The sequence below is a fragment of the Myxine glutinosa genome, chromosome 4 (assembly GCF_964187855.1).
Source record: "Myxine glutinosa chromosome 4, kmMyxGlut1.1, whole genome shotgun sequence".
Classification (NCBI taxonomy): Eukaryota; Metazoa; Chordata; class Myxini; order Myxiniformes; family Myxinidae; genus Myxine; species Myxine glutinosa.
In genome coordinates this window covers 79,255,642-79,270,132 of record NC_136264.1, presented here as the reverse complement: position 1 = coordinate 79,270,132, position 14,491 = coordinate 79,255,642, and the positions used below count along the sequence as shown (strand labels likewise).

Here is a 14,491-nt window from a genome sequence, read left to right as displayed (position 1 = left end):
CTGTGATTTTGTCCAGGTCTGCAGAGAGTGAGGAGGCTGCAGACTGCCGATCTGAGGGATGAGGAATGGAGCGACAGAGAGTAGAGTCGTCAGCAAAGAGATAGAGAGGATTTTCAAGGGAGTCAGAGAGATCATTGATGAAGACCAGAAAAAGCACAGGGCCCAGAACACTACCTTGGGGAACTCCAGCCTGAACAGGAAGAGGAGATGAGAGAAACCCATTCAGGGCCACACGTTGACTACGACCAGAGAGGAGGACCGCCAGCCATGCATGGAGATTTCCATGGATACCAAAGGAGGAGAGTTTGGTGAGCAGAGCAGGGTGCCAGACCGTATCGAAGGCACATGAAATGTCAAGGGAGACAGCTCTAATTTCCTGTTTGGCGTTGAGGACCTCCATCCATTGTTGAGAAAGCAAAAGCAGCATGTCCAGAGTAGAGTGACCAGGTCTGAAACCAAATTGATGATCAGAGATCAAGCCATTGGAGAAGAGGAAAGATTTCATATCTGAAGCAATGATGGATTCCATGACTTTGCTGATAATTGGGAGAAGGCTGATTGGTCTGTAGTTGCTGGGATCTGTTTTTGCACCTTTTTTGTGCAAAGCGGTGATGTTGGCTGATTTCCAAGCAGATGGCAGATGACCTTGAGCAAAAGAGAGGGTGAAGAGAACAGAAAGAGGGAGTGAAAGAGCGGAAGAACATGATTTTAGGACCCGTGGGCTGATGCCGTCAGGACCAGTTGCAGAATCAGAGTCGAGGGTTGACAGAAACTTTTCCACCTTGTCAGGAGGAAAGGACACTGAGTCCAGGAGCAGCTGGGTTCGACTGGGTATGGTGGGTACAGAGAGGGATGGGTTTGGGACACAAGATTTAGAGGCAAACACAGAATTGAGGCATTCAGCTTTTTCACGTGCGGAGTCAGCCGTTAAGCCGTTTGAGGTGAGGGAGGGGATGGAGGGAGAACAAACACCAGAAACAGATTTGAGCAGACGCCACCAGGATTTGGAAGAGGGAGACAGATAAGAGAGTTCGGTCTTGAGAACGGTGAGATATTGTTTCCTGGCTCTCCTGAGGGTGGACACACTTGTTTCGGGCTTTGTGAAAGGAAATGATTTCCTTCCGTTGGATTTGCTTTCCAGGAGACGAAAGCAAGTTGTTTCAGGGCAACAGCCTCACCACAAGATTCCGTGTGCCATGGACGGGAGGAAGGGTATGACAACTGAAGACGAGATGGGATAAATCTGTGCATGAGAGAGAGCAATTTACTTTGAAAGAATTCCCAGGATGAGTTGATGTCAGAGGCGGTAGAGATGGGAGACCAGTCCAGATGATTGATGGCTGCTTGAAGACCGTGCCAGTTGGCCTGAGTGAAATGCCAGACTCGGCGACGCTGAGGAGGCTCTCTGAGAATGGTCAGAGAGATGTCCACTTTGACAAGCACATGATCAGATGAGCCGATTGGAGCAGAAGAAGAGCAGCAGACATTTGCAGGGAAGTTAGTCATAACCAAGTCTAGAAGAGAAGATGCTCCGTTGACTGAGATCCGGGCCGGGAAATTGACAGATTGTGTCAGTCCCAGTGAGTCGCAGAAGTCCTTTGCTGAGGAGCCATGGCTGGTGAGAGAGGTTCCCACACCCAGCCAGCTGGCATGGTGACAATTGAAATCACCACATATGAGGAAGAGAGAGTTAGGATGAGTAGATAGAAGTTGGTCCATATTATCAGACAGCGAGATGTAGATTGAGTCATCAGTTTGGTGGACGGTACAACACACATATGAACAAAAGGTGGGAGCAAAGGGGAAGCCGTAGCCAGAGGTACTCCTGGGGGTGAGGTGGAGAGAGGGCAGTGCAGGGCAAGTGAGGAAGAGTTTTCGATAAAGATAGCAACCCCAACTCCAGGACGAGGCTCAGGTCTATCATACCGGATGAGGGAGTAACCCGGGAGAGATATTAAAGAATCAGAGATATCATCAAGGAGGAAAGTTTCTGTTGAGCAGATCAAGTCTGGTTTGTCAGAAGCAACCTGCATGGAGAGATCAGTCAAGTTTGAGCGAAGGCCCCGGATGTTTGAGGTCCATACCGTTAATGAAGAGGAAGGGGGAGCATCGGATACAGAACAGAGGGGGGGGGGGGGGTAGGGTAAGATGTGGAAGAGGAGGAAGAAGTAGGGAGAGCTGTTGAAAGTGTGTCAGAGATTTCAGAATAGCTAGGAGAAAGGGAAGGACGGGGCAGACAAAAGGTTTGATGGTGATTGGGTGAGGCACAGTGAGGTGTTATTTGAGGAGGGAGAAGAGCGAGGAAGAAGGTTGGGGGAGATGGAGGTGAGAGTTGGAAGGGGGCAGAAGTGGGGAGGATGCTTTGGGGGGGGGGGGGGGAATGGAGAAAAAATGAGGGTGGGGAGATGTGAAGGGGAGGGGTGAGGGGGGAATTTATGAGGGGAGGGGTTAGGGGGGATTTTATGAGGCGAGGGGTTAGGGAGGAGTTTAGGAGGGAAGGGGAAAGGGGGGGGATTTGAAAGGGATGGGAGATGGGGGAGATTTGGAGGGGAGGGGTGAGTTTGTATTTTAGAAAGTGTTGTACGACTAATGGGAAACGAACATTTATTGCAAAATGAGTTTCTTGTGACCTTCGAGTCAGATACGTTTAAGGACGCTGGAGGGGGGGGGGGGGGGGGTGGAGTGCAGGTGAGTTTCGGAAATTTAGGAAAGAGGAACTGTAAGAGATGGAATTTTTTTTTTGGAATGAATGGATTTGGTGAGCAAGTCAAAAGCAACCTTTTAAAGAAGAAGAAGAAAGTGTTATAATATATGACAGAATATAGCACTTCAGGGGATAGTTTAAACATTTTAAAATTGAACAGTGAAAACTATCTGGGGAAATGAGGGTGAAACACGTGGTCGAAGAACGAACCAACGAATAAGAACAAAGAAGGAAATGTTTTTGTTTTTTTTTGTTTTTTTGAGTTTGAGCGGATTTTGAGAAGAATTTAAATAAGGAAGTATGGGGTGAAAAGACTGGGAAAAGCTGAGAACGAAAGTAAATGGACCACAACCGACCACTGAGAGAAAACAAAGCCTCAAGGTCGGAAAGGTACGAGGCCGCAAAAAACGAGGCACGAAATAACCGACGATTTTTTATGCAGGTATGAAAGATTAACACCGATAAATCTTCCTAGGGACACACTATAGGTACACACACCGAAAGATAAATAAAGTTTCCACAAAAATATAATTGTAAACAATATTACTTAACTTCAAAAACGTGAAGAACGTGTGCAGCTTCGAAAAACCGTGCCGTCGCCGGCAAGATCTCGCGGCCGCAAAACGAAACGTACAAGGTCGCAAAAAACGCAGCACGAAATAACCGACGATTTTTTATACAGGTATAAAAGATTAACACCGAGAATCTTCCTAGGGACACACGATAGGTACACATACCGAAAGATAAATACAGTTTCGACAAAAATACAATTGTGACCAATTACTTAACTTCGAAAAGAGGAGAACGTGTGCAGCTTCGAAAAACCATGCCGTCGCCAGCAAGATCTCGCGAGATCTCCTATCCGTGAGATCTCCTTTCTCGGCTTCCATAAATTTTTTGTTAGAGAGTATATTTTTCTCCCAAGGGCAAAGTGAAAACGCGAGATGTTTTCTATTTTTGTAAAGCGTAATGTCACACAAACATTAGCATGTTTGACTGCATGGCTTGAGTATTTTTATTCGACAACAGTGGACTGGTAAGTAAAAAGTTGGTATCTCTATTTCGGTTTAGCATGAACTTATTTGAGACGAGACTTATTGTCCTGTCAAGGCTTTGTCTAATTTAGTAAGAAGTAACGACTCATGGTCAATCATAGTTGTAGCCATTAAAATTTGTTAGAGAAAAAAAAAAAAATCAAGGTGAAATGCATACAAGGTAAAAGGCCAAAATCAGAATTTTGAGGAATAACCTGTAAAATCTTCCAGCAAAGGTTCACTGCTATTAGCAAGTGCAATTAAGAGTTTCAGCCAATCATTGTATGAAACAAGACTACAACAATGTAAAACTTCCACATACTTTATTTAGGACCACAGCAAAATGGCGAACGCCAAGTCCACACCTTGAGCAGAGCTTCCATCATTCCACAAGAAACGAGGGCTTCTCCACCTGCATCATAGCTGGCCAGGTGGTAGAGGAACGAAAAGAGGGCAGTAGCAAACTGATGAGGGAAAGGTTCCAGAGAAGGATCTAAATGAGGATTGAAAATTGGAAGAGATTAAAGGGTGGGAAGAGCAATAGATAAGGATGAAAAGAAAGTGTTAGTGAAAAATTAAAACCAATATAATGTCTGAATAACATAATATCTTTGAAAAAGGTAAGTCCACCCAAACCTCGAGCAGACGAGGAAAGCCGTGTGGAATTACACAACTGGTACTTTTTTTTAATGAATCTTCAATGAAAGACAAATGACAACTGTAAACGCATTTAGAAAATAACTAATCTTTGCTTACATTTATTTATGTCTCACTCAGTTACCCATCCCAAAAGAAAAAGCAGCAGAATAAAAGTGACAACCACAAACCTATCATAGCTTGGATACAGTTGCGAACGAGCACAGGCAAGAAACCATGGTAGGACGCCACACCAGTGCAATCTATGATGCTGCTCGGCTTTGGCGTGCGCTCTAGATGTACGATAGACGTTAAGGTCCTCAAGGATGCTGCTTTGATGTCCTGTCCACCAAAGAAATTCGAATCATAAAAAATATTTACATCGTGTTCTGAACATCGATATTTCATCAAGAAGGAATAAATTCCCACGTACAATGAAAATGGATATGCTATGATAATGTGAAACAAGCGTTACGCCTAGGTCCCCGTCGGTGAAGTGATGCGAGTTGACAAAGTGGAAGCCGCAAGGCGGCCATCTTGGATTTTGACGTGGCGACCCAATTTTCAATAGCGTTCTTCCTTATGTGTAGATATACCCACACACCAGATTAGAAGTTAGTAGTTCGTTTATTTTTCAAGATATTTCGCTCACAAGGTTCAGACATATATGTGGTGGCAGCCATCTTGGCGTTTGACATGGCGGACATCTTGGCGCTTGACGTGGCGACCCAATTTTCAATAGCTTTCTTCCTTATGCCGAGTTGCACCCACACACCAAATTAGAATTCGGTCCTTCGATTACGCACGCATGGGAAAACCATAGTCCCCCTTTCGCTCCGCGGTGCGACGGGGGACAACAAAGCAAAATATTCTGGATGCCATGAAAGAGTGAGAATGTCATCCAATTCACTGTGCCGCCGCCACTCAGTGTATTTCACAATGTACAATCATTTCTCAATTTTTTTTATATTTTTTTTTGTATACTGAATCGAGGCTCCTGAAAGAGCTAACATTTATTTCACAAACAAATCAACCAGACAAACAAAATATATAAAAAGAGGGAGCAGAAGACAAGATGGGGAGAGAAGGGCTGATTCCTCACTTTTTTTTTTTAACTGCTAAAGGCAAATAAAAAGAAGTGCAATGTTCAACAAAATAGTACAAAAGTTCAGCAACAAAATATAACATCTTCCCTTTATCACACGATCATACACAACCACAGTTAAGAAAAATCTAATGAGGAACTAAGTGTCTGGCCAACCTACAAGCCGAGAGAAAAGTGCATCAATCTAATTTTTGAACACAGCTGCCAGTTTCTCTTGCCATATTTGCAGAACTCACCATGAGCTGATTCCCAGGAATTTGCAGAACATCCACGAGCTCCTCTATCAAGCCATTGTACAAAATGCTGTTGGTAGATTCTTGCAACGCGTTAGAATACACTGAGGAAGCAAGAGCAACATCAGCCTCAAATCGGAATCTTAAAACACACAACACACACAATATGTCCCATTGCTGCCCTCTACATAATGGCAAGCAACAGTGAAAGAGGAATCCACTTCCTCAATTCAAGCCAGCTCAAACCAAGGGAGGCAGGGAGGCATCACGAGTTGGCATACATTGAGAACAAAGCCCCTTTTCAGCTACAAATTGGTCTGCAAAGGGAAACAGTGAGACAAGGCTGGAGAACTACAATTCTAAATCCCATTCTCAAAGTACTCTTCAGAAAGTCCAATCTGCTTGTTAGCAGTCGCTGCCGCACACCCTCCCTCAACCACCACCACTCAATGCACATATTAACCGTTCTAAACCTCCACCCTCAGCTCCATGCAGTTTTGTTCCTTTTTTGTAAAACAACAAAACTTGAAAATTTCCCACATTAAGCAATGAGACAAGCCAGTAAAACGACAGAGGAAGAAGAAAATTTAAAAGGTGTGGGCTTCGCACCAAGGATCGAAATGGCATGGAGACGAGCTTGGACAGCTTGCAACCTTTTCTTGTGATTCGAAAAACCATGGGCAAGACGTACATGTGTGAAAAGCAGCATCTGCAAAAGACCAAAACAGCATTTTTAAAATACCGGTACCCATAGATGTCAATGAAAATGGAACGTACCATTCTCCAACTTTATCACATTGTCAAACAGATAGGTTAAGAAAATATTTTTTAGACAAATGTGTTGCACAGTGTGACATGACAAGTCTGTTTCCATCGTATTTAATTGTTTTCATTAAAATAAATAAATAAAAGGTTTATGCAAAATAAAAATAAATAAAAACAATAGAAATCTTTAAAAACAAATCTCACCTGCTTGTCCTTGGGAATGCTATACATTTTAGTCAGGGACTCCATTATTTCAGATGGAATTTCTGAAATCTGAAAGTGAATGGGGCAAGAATGGGATAAGTTTCATAAATGGAAGTGAAATACCTCTCTGCCCAAGCCAACTACAAGCTATACAAGTGCGAGCAAATACCTTGTCCAGTTGCTCAATATGGATGTAATGCAAAGTATTATTTGGAGATGCCTGCAACAAAAAAGAAGAAAATTAAAACAGCATTTTCAGTTTCAAGCACACCTTGTAAATGATAAACACCATTGAATATTTTAAGCAACTCACACAGTGGTATCAAACAACAACTAGCGTGAAGTCGATGGCACACCATCACAAATCCCCACGCTTCCAACCTGGAGCAAAGTTGAAAGATGGCAAAAACTTCCGACCGGGAATGACCCAATATCAAATTTCGAGCTAGAATAAAATTTCTGTTTTGACTCGTGATCACAAGTCCCACCCGCTGGGGTCCAATCCAAAAAAACCATTACATATTTCATGCATCCCCAAATGTTGATTACATATACGAGGTTTAATTTCAATAAAGTTTTGAAATGTGCCAATAATTGCAGTTTTTGGTATGTTGGGAGGATGGGCCAAAAATGACAATGCTCTTGTACCTTCGTGCCATGTAGTGATCATAACCACGAAGTTTGGTGAATTTCTGCCCAACCGTTTAAGAGATAGTGTGACAGACAAGAGACGATTACAATATCTCTCCCCCCCCACCCCCCCACTCCCATTACCCCTCACTTTTTTCTTTTTTTTTTCCAAAAAGTGAGAGGATAATGATACACAAATGAGTTCAACATTTTGGATCTCAGACAAAAGGAACCATAAACAACAAATGGAAATTACAAGCCACAGTAAATAAACACTTACTTTTTTATCAGTCTTTCCTTCGGGACCAATCTCGGTGTAAAACTCAAAATGAAGTGTGGTTGCACTCAGTGGAAATTTCTGCAGAAAATTGATAAAACAGAAGCTTTGTCACGTTTAATTTGGATATTTCAAAAAGGCCAATCCAAGGGAAGCTACACATGTGCATGCATACCGAAAGTGGAAGGTCTTGACAGCACTCTGCCAAACCAAAGCCGTTTTCTTTTCCACCCCAGCTCTGAAATTAAAACAACACAATAAGGCTCAGGTTCATGCTAAAAGATTAATTTTTTTATTGTTGGATCCTCAACACAAAGAATGTTGCTCAGCTCCATATATAAAACCAAATAGGTGTGGTTGTTGCTGGAGGTGAGAAAATTAAATCTCCAAATTATAGTATTCTAGCACGATATCTGTGTCGGCATTTAGCTTACGGATGAAAATCTGTTTTCATGCCAAATCCTGTGTTCATGCTTGCACATAACAGAAAGCAGGATAGCCTGCCTTAATGATTTGCAACTTGTATTTTTGATTTGGCACACCTTGCCATATCCATTTCCTCTGGGATTAAAAATAATAATTGTCCTACGGACAACACATCCATACAGGCCACGTGCATCCCCACTATACACTACTCAAATAGCCGTGCGCACCTGCCTGTGTTGCCATACCCTTCAGACAACCAAATACAAAAACTTTTTTTCTTCCTCTTTCTATTTGTACATCTTGTGAGAAATGTAAAGACCTGGTGTTTTCAGTCTCAAGGACGAGTGTAATAATATACTTCCTCAATCTATTCTCCACACACTTAATAAACCAAATACTTTTCTTGAAAAAGTTTGGCATCTCTCTTAATTGGAACTCGGCAGTTACTTCAGTCCTCAAAACGTTCTCTTTAAATCCTGATCCAATTTTCTGGAACACTGAAATAAAATTTTCCATCAGGGTTCAATGACACATCAAGAAGCTTAAGCATACGGGGAACATAAGGATTGTTGTTGTTTCTTATGCAGCCAGTGGCTGCTGGTTGCATCATTTATCTGGAAGCATGTTTGTGCCACTGATGTTGTGCCCCAATTACCAGTGAGCTGGTACTCATTTTGCTGACCTCGGAAGGATGACAGGCTGAAGCAACCCCCTTGGCGTTAATTGAATGAACGACCGGGATCCCAAGCCAGCACCCGAACCGTTAAGCTAACACCAGGCTCAACATAAGGGATATCATGCCTAAATCGACAATGCAACGGCAATCATTCATGACAACAAAGATGTACATATGCAGTTAGTACAAAATCGGTCTTTTCATGCTTCCTGTGGCAAGCACCAAACAACCCATCACATCTCGAGAAATTTCTCCTTGCAACGAAAGTAAATTTGGATTTGGTATACCAGTGAGGTAACCCGTGCGTAGCACGGGTGGGAGGCCAGAAGCAAACAGACAATACAGAAACAGCGAATGCTAAAGCATGAAACCAAAAATTCCACATTCCTGTAGCACCTTCAGTCACACGTGACATGGACAGTAAGTTAGTGAAGGACTTCCATGAAAAACGTACCCGTTCGCAAACAAACAGGTACGTGTGTTCCATACCCAGTCAATGGCGAATCTGCATGTGGAAATCCGCTAATTCACGTTTAAAAAGTAGAAACCGTCACGGCATTTCGTCATTCACTTGACCTCGATATCTCTTTTTTCATTCCAAACAGCATAACTCCAATCACAAATTAAATAACTAACATAAAAAATAAACTTTTAACAACATTCGTGACATAAACAAATATTTAAATCCTGATGTGAAGTTCCATACGGTTGGGTGAACACAATTACGAATTCAAAATCGTAAATGTATTCACTCAATTCCAATCATCAATTGATACTTTAACAAAACGATTAACACGATTAACGTTTAACGATTTAACATTACGATTGAATGACGGTTGTATTGGTATTTTATCAATCCCGCGCATTGCGTAATCTGTCCACTTCCGCATTCACGGCAGGTTCATAATTCTCATCAAAATCTAAACAGTATTTGTAGAATTTCAATAAAAGCCACATCCACTGTTCATATCGGTAAATATTATTCCATCGTGTTTGGAAAAACTGGAAAAACAATTTGGAAAAACAATATAGTCTATTTTACTCCAAAGGTTCCCATGAATACCCACCCAAAATGTCGTTGCGATCGGTTCAGCCGTTTTTGCGGTACCTTCGAACGGACAGACGGACATTTGGTGAATTATAGTAAGATGCCAAGTTCAATCCGGAAATGGCCATACTCGCACAATACAGATCGTGCCGGTAAAATGGGTTTAAAAGTAACATTCCTTAATTAATCCAAGACTCAAATACAACAAGTAATAATATTCTTTTTTTAGACTTCTATCAAAGAAAAGGCAATAAAGTTCCACATGGCACCACCGGCGTACTCGCTCAGTCAACATTAAATTAGCAATAATTTCTCAATCACCAACAATGGCTATGATCCCACTTGTCCCCTCATGCCACCTTTCAAAACAGTACCTATGACCACTGGAGCTGTGTGGCAACCAATTTGATTCCAAAACCTAGCTTTCAGATCATATTCCTCTCTGTACTCGGTCATGTTACCTGAAGCTACTGCCTTGAAACCATTCTGCAGGCCAAAACCTTTCCCAATGACCCTGGTCCTGAGCACATCCATTGTAAGGTCTTTATAAATAGCAGATGTCTCAATACTTGTGCTTGTAGCTAAACAAACCGATGTATAAAAAGTGGGGAGGGATGGCATGCCTCAGCTAGATGTTGTAGCCGAGACAGCAGTGGAGCTCGCTTTTCAGAATTCAGACGTGTAATGTAGTTTGAGCGCTTGCTGAACACATATAACAGGTTCAACACTGCCAAAACAACTTGCATATCCGAAGAGGCAAGAAGCGTCGTGAGGTGCTGAAAAATAAAACACATTCACCATAAAACCTTTGTTAACTTTCAAACATAAACAGACCATGTTTCTTTAAAAATAAAATAAAAAGCGAAGCATACCACATTCCTGAGTAGCTTAGAGCAAAAAGTGAAAATGCTTTACCTCAATGGAGCTGTAGAGGTGGCGTGAAAAGCTGTACTCTATAAGCAAGGCGGTGAAGTTGAGGACAGCCAAGAGCAAAGCTTTAAGAGACTCGTGCTGTGGAAGATCACAGACCAGTAGCCAGGACGTGCCCTCAGAGGCACCACACGCCTCTGCCAAGATGCCATCAAAATGGTCGAGCAAGTCAACCCAATGGTAGAGTTCACACTAGAAAACATGAACATTTTGAATTCAAAAGAGCAGAGCGTGCAAGCTCGCTCGTCAACACTGCATCATTTGAATAGCTCGTACGAGACAAATGCACAAAGGATAAACAAATAACTACAAAGGCCCAACGTCAACGTTTTAATACCAACTCTTCATGTTTTAAACATCAGACCATTCCAGATGATATACTGGGAGAATCAAGTGATGGGCTCAAGCAAGATAAATTGCAAACAAGGAATCAAACAAAGCAATACTGATCCTACAAGCAGTTCATCCAAAACAGCTCATCACGCTCATATATTTTGCCTAATCAAAGAAAGCACTTTTAAAACACCATTATTTGAAGGCAATGTAAAAAAAAAAATAAAGTAACAAACCATGATGATTCAGAGCAGGCAGCCCCATGCCAAAAAACATTAAGTGAAAAAAAAGCAATTTTCCCCATCAATCCTCATTCGCAAAAGGTGTGCATGCGAGGCATGAAGCACAAGTTTGTAATAATTATACATTTCGTTTAAATAAATCTTTATCACCATGAGAACGTGTGTTCACCAACATAAACTTGTGTTTTTCATGCTTTTTTTTTTAGCACAGATTCAAATCTTATGTCTTGTGTTGAGGTGTCTGGTGCAACAAATTGAATCTTTCATTGAAATGTATAAGCTTTCAACAAAGCAGAGATTGAAATTTAATGGGTGCATGTTGGTACCCCAAGTAAATCACCCTGCCTTATCACATCTCTTGGGGTAAGGTATTTTTGCGTGAGGGTGAGATAGGGTGAGATAACCCCGCAAGCTAACCCTGCGGCCCTATGTCCCGTATATTCGCTTTTTTTGCGGGCGCAAAACAAATATTTCACGAGCCGCGAACATACCCATCTTTCATCAGCCATGCACAAAGCAGCTGGACATAAACAAAAAAAACCGAGAACAATGTGACTGTCGCCAATATGCCTCCGCATAGTCCCACAACGGGTCGATGCCATCACTCTGCATATGTATGGGTAGGGGTTCACGTTTGTGAAGTTTCGTGTTGATCGGATAAGGTTCGTTTTTCTATCCAAGATGGTTGCCAAAATACGTGACCTATGACATCATCATTTTCAAACTATATGCAACAGTGTTATCAGATGATATTTGTAAAATTTCGCATCGATGGGGTAAGCCGTTTCAGAGATATAATTATTTAATATTTTCCTTCAATCCAATATGGCTGCCAAACCATGTGACCTATGATGTCATAAGTTTAATATTTCAATACAAATGGGTCAGATTATGTGCATGCAATTTCAGATTTTTAGGATAAGGAATTCGATTAAAATATTTTTGGCTGGTTTTCCACCTCACCTATGATGTCATCAGTATCATGCTTTTGTTCCCCATTTTGGTTTCCGAGAAATAATTTTTTAATTATTTGCATTTAATCCAAGATGGCTGCCGTTACCACGTGACCGATGACGTCACAATTATCATTAAAACATTCTGCAATGGTGTCACTCCTACCCTGAAAGTTTCGTCTCAATTGGACATATGGTTGATGAGAAAAACGAGGTTTAGCCCATACATACGGACGGACAACCCGAAAACAATGCCTCCGGCGACGGCATAAAAACATCTATGAGCTAGACCTGCTTCTACATTCGCAGTACTGCGCTTTGCTTTTTCATGGCTTTTAATATTTAATAAATATTTTAGCTGAGCTACAAGCGATCTTCGTGGGATATCCAGCCGTTCACACTGTGAACAGCTACACGGGATATTCCACAGGCTGCATAACACGTCATCCCCACAAGTTACTGTCTAGAATGAAAACACTCCACCGTATCTATTAGTGCAATTAGCTGTCTCCCTTTCCCCCCATTGAAACAATGGCAAAGCATACATTCACGGATTTTCATCAATATTTTCGTCGACATTTGCAGTTTTTTGACAATCGGGAACCACTCGCCCTTTTCCCCATTGAAACAATGCCCACTATTTGCAGTTCGCGGCAGTTTCCAGGAATGTATCCCCCATGAATAGCGGTCTCCGACAGTATCTTTATATATTATATATAATAAAAACCACAACCACACACACACAACCACACACACACAACCACACACACACAACCACACACACACAACCACACACACACAACCACACAAACACACACACACACACACACACACACACACACACACACACACACACACACACACACACACACACACACACACACACACACACACACACACACACACACACACACACACACACACGCTTCGGCCAAGCATTGCTGTGAATATCGATCTTGATAGCTGACACGACAGGGTGTTTCAAAAAGAATGATACAACTTTAAACGTTTATTTACAAAGTAACAGAAACCTCAGGAACGTGAACCAAACATTTCTTGAAAGCTTATGACATGGTATTTTCTATCATTGATTGCTATTGCAGTACATCACTGCTTGAGTTAGTGAGAGCCCAAGGTCTGAAATTGCCATTTACGCAAAATCCTTGTAATTGGCGTTTTCGATGTATGCCCCTCGTATGTATGTTCGGATGTATGTTTGCTCGATGTATGTTCAGACGGGCATTGATCATGACTCCAAATTTCTGTCCAACTTTCCTGTAGGTCTCATGTGGCACTGCCTGTAGGTAGTCTGACACCTCCTGCTTCAGATCATCCAGTGTGGCCGGGCGGTTGACGTAGACAGAGCCCTTGGCAGCCCCCCAGAATCAGTAGTCCAGAGGGTTCAAGTCTGGGCTATGGGGTGCCCAGTCATGAGCGGTACCCAGGGCAACGAGGTGGTTTGTGAAGAGCTGCTGCAGGAAAGTGATGGTATCACCAGCTGTATGTTGAGGTGCACCACCCTGCATAAACCAAGTCATGCTGAGCTGGTTTGGGGTGACCTTTTGGGCTAGATCATAATTCAACTTATGGAGCACGGCCTGGTGGTGCTCACCGTTGATCGTCACCATCCTGCTGTTGTCATTCTCAAACCAGTAAGGCCCTAGCATTCCCCATCTGGCTTTGATGGCGCAGAAGCATGTGACCTTAGGTCCTTTCAGGTATCTCTCAGTATTCTCAGGTAGTTCTGCCCCCCAGAAATAGTTGTTGTGGTTGTTGATTTAGTCTCACCACAGAGCCACCACTTTTGTCTTCTGCTCCACTGTCAATGGCATAGTTGAGCAACAGAGCTAGAAATCCCAGGGAACAAATACGACAATAACACCACCAAACCCTGAAAAGGAAAACCGAATAGGTCAAAAAACAAAGAAATGGCAGGAAGTCAAATTTGTATCAATCTTTTTGAACCACCCTGTAAATCTATATATATAGAACTGTGTGTGTGTGTGTGTGTGTGTGTGTGTGTGTGTGTGTGTGTGTGTGTGTGTGTGTGTGTGTGTGTGTGTGTGTGTGTGTGTGTGTGTGTGTGTGTGTGTGTGTGTGTGTGTGTGTGTGTGTGATGTTACTGATAGACTCCAAAACGGAGAGGCTCACGTGCTTGATATTTGGCATAGACATGGCCATTGAGCCTGGGACGAACATGGCCGACCTCAAAATATTTGACGATCCATATTTTTTTTATTCATATTTACCTCAGCGCATTTCAGCGAAGTACCCGCTAATCTCTGCCGGTGTCAG

The 14,491-nt window shown here is 42.4% G+C and overlaps 1 protein-coding gene across 8 annotated transcripts in view; it reads right to left on the bottom strand.

Moving 5' to 3' along the window:
- The window catches only part of HUWE1 (HECT, UBA and WWE domain containing E3 ubiquitin protein ligase 1), a 334,325-nt gene that overhangs the window by 287,307 nt on the left and 32,527 nt on the right, over window positions 1-14,491 (bottom strand). For all 8 annotated transcript variants that reach the window (XM_068112748.2, XM_068112754.2, XM_068112750.2 and 5 more), the window contains exons 4-13: window positions 10,654-10,860; window positions 10,362-10,514; window positions 7,764-7,826; window positions 7,592-7,669; window positions 6,851-6,901; window positions 6,682-6,750; window positions 6,322-6,421; window positions 5,716-5,816; window positions 4,566-4,716; window positions 4,104-4,231 (exon numbers count right to left, since the gene is read on the bottom strand). In XM_068112748.2, the coding sequence (XP_067968849.2) occupies window positions 4,104-4,231; window positions 4,566-4,716; window positions 5,716-5,816; window positions 6,322-6,421; window positions 6,682-6,750; window positions 6,851-6,901; window positions 7,592-7,669; window positions 7,764-7,826; window positions 10,362-10,514; window positions 10,654-10,860 (1,101 nt within the window). The remainder of the gene's footprint in view (window positions 1-4,103; window positions 4,232-4,565; window positions 4,717-5,715; window positions 5,817-6,321; window positions 6,422-6,681; window positions 6,751-6,850; window positions 6,902-7,591; window positions 7,670-7,763; window positions 7,827-10,361; window positions 10,515-10,653; window positions 10,861-14,491) is intronic.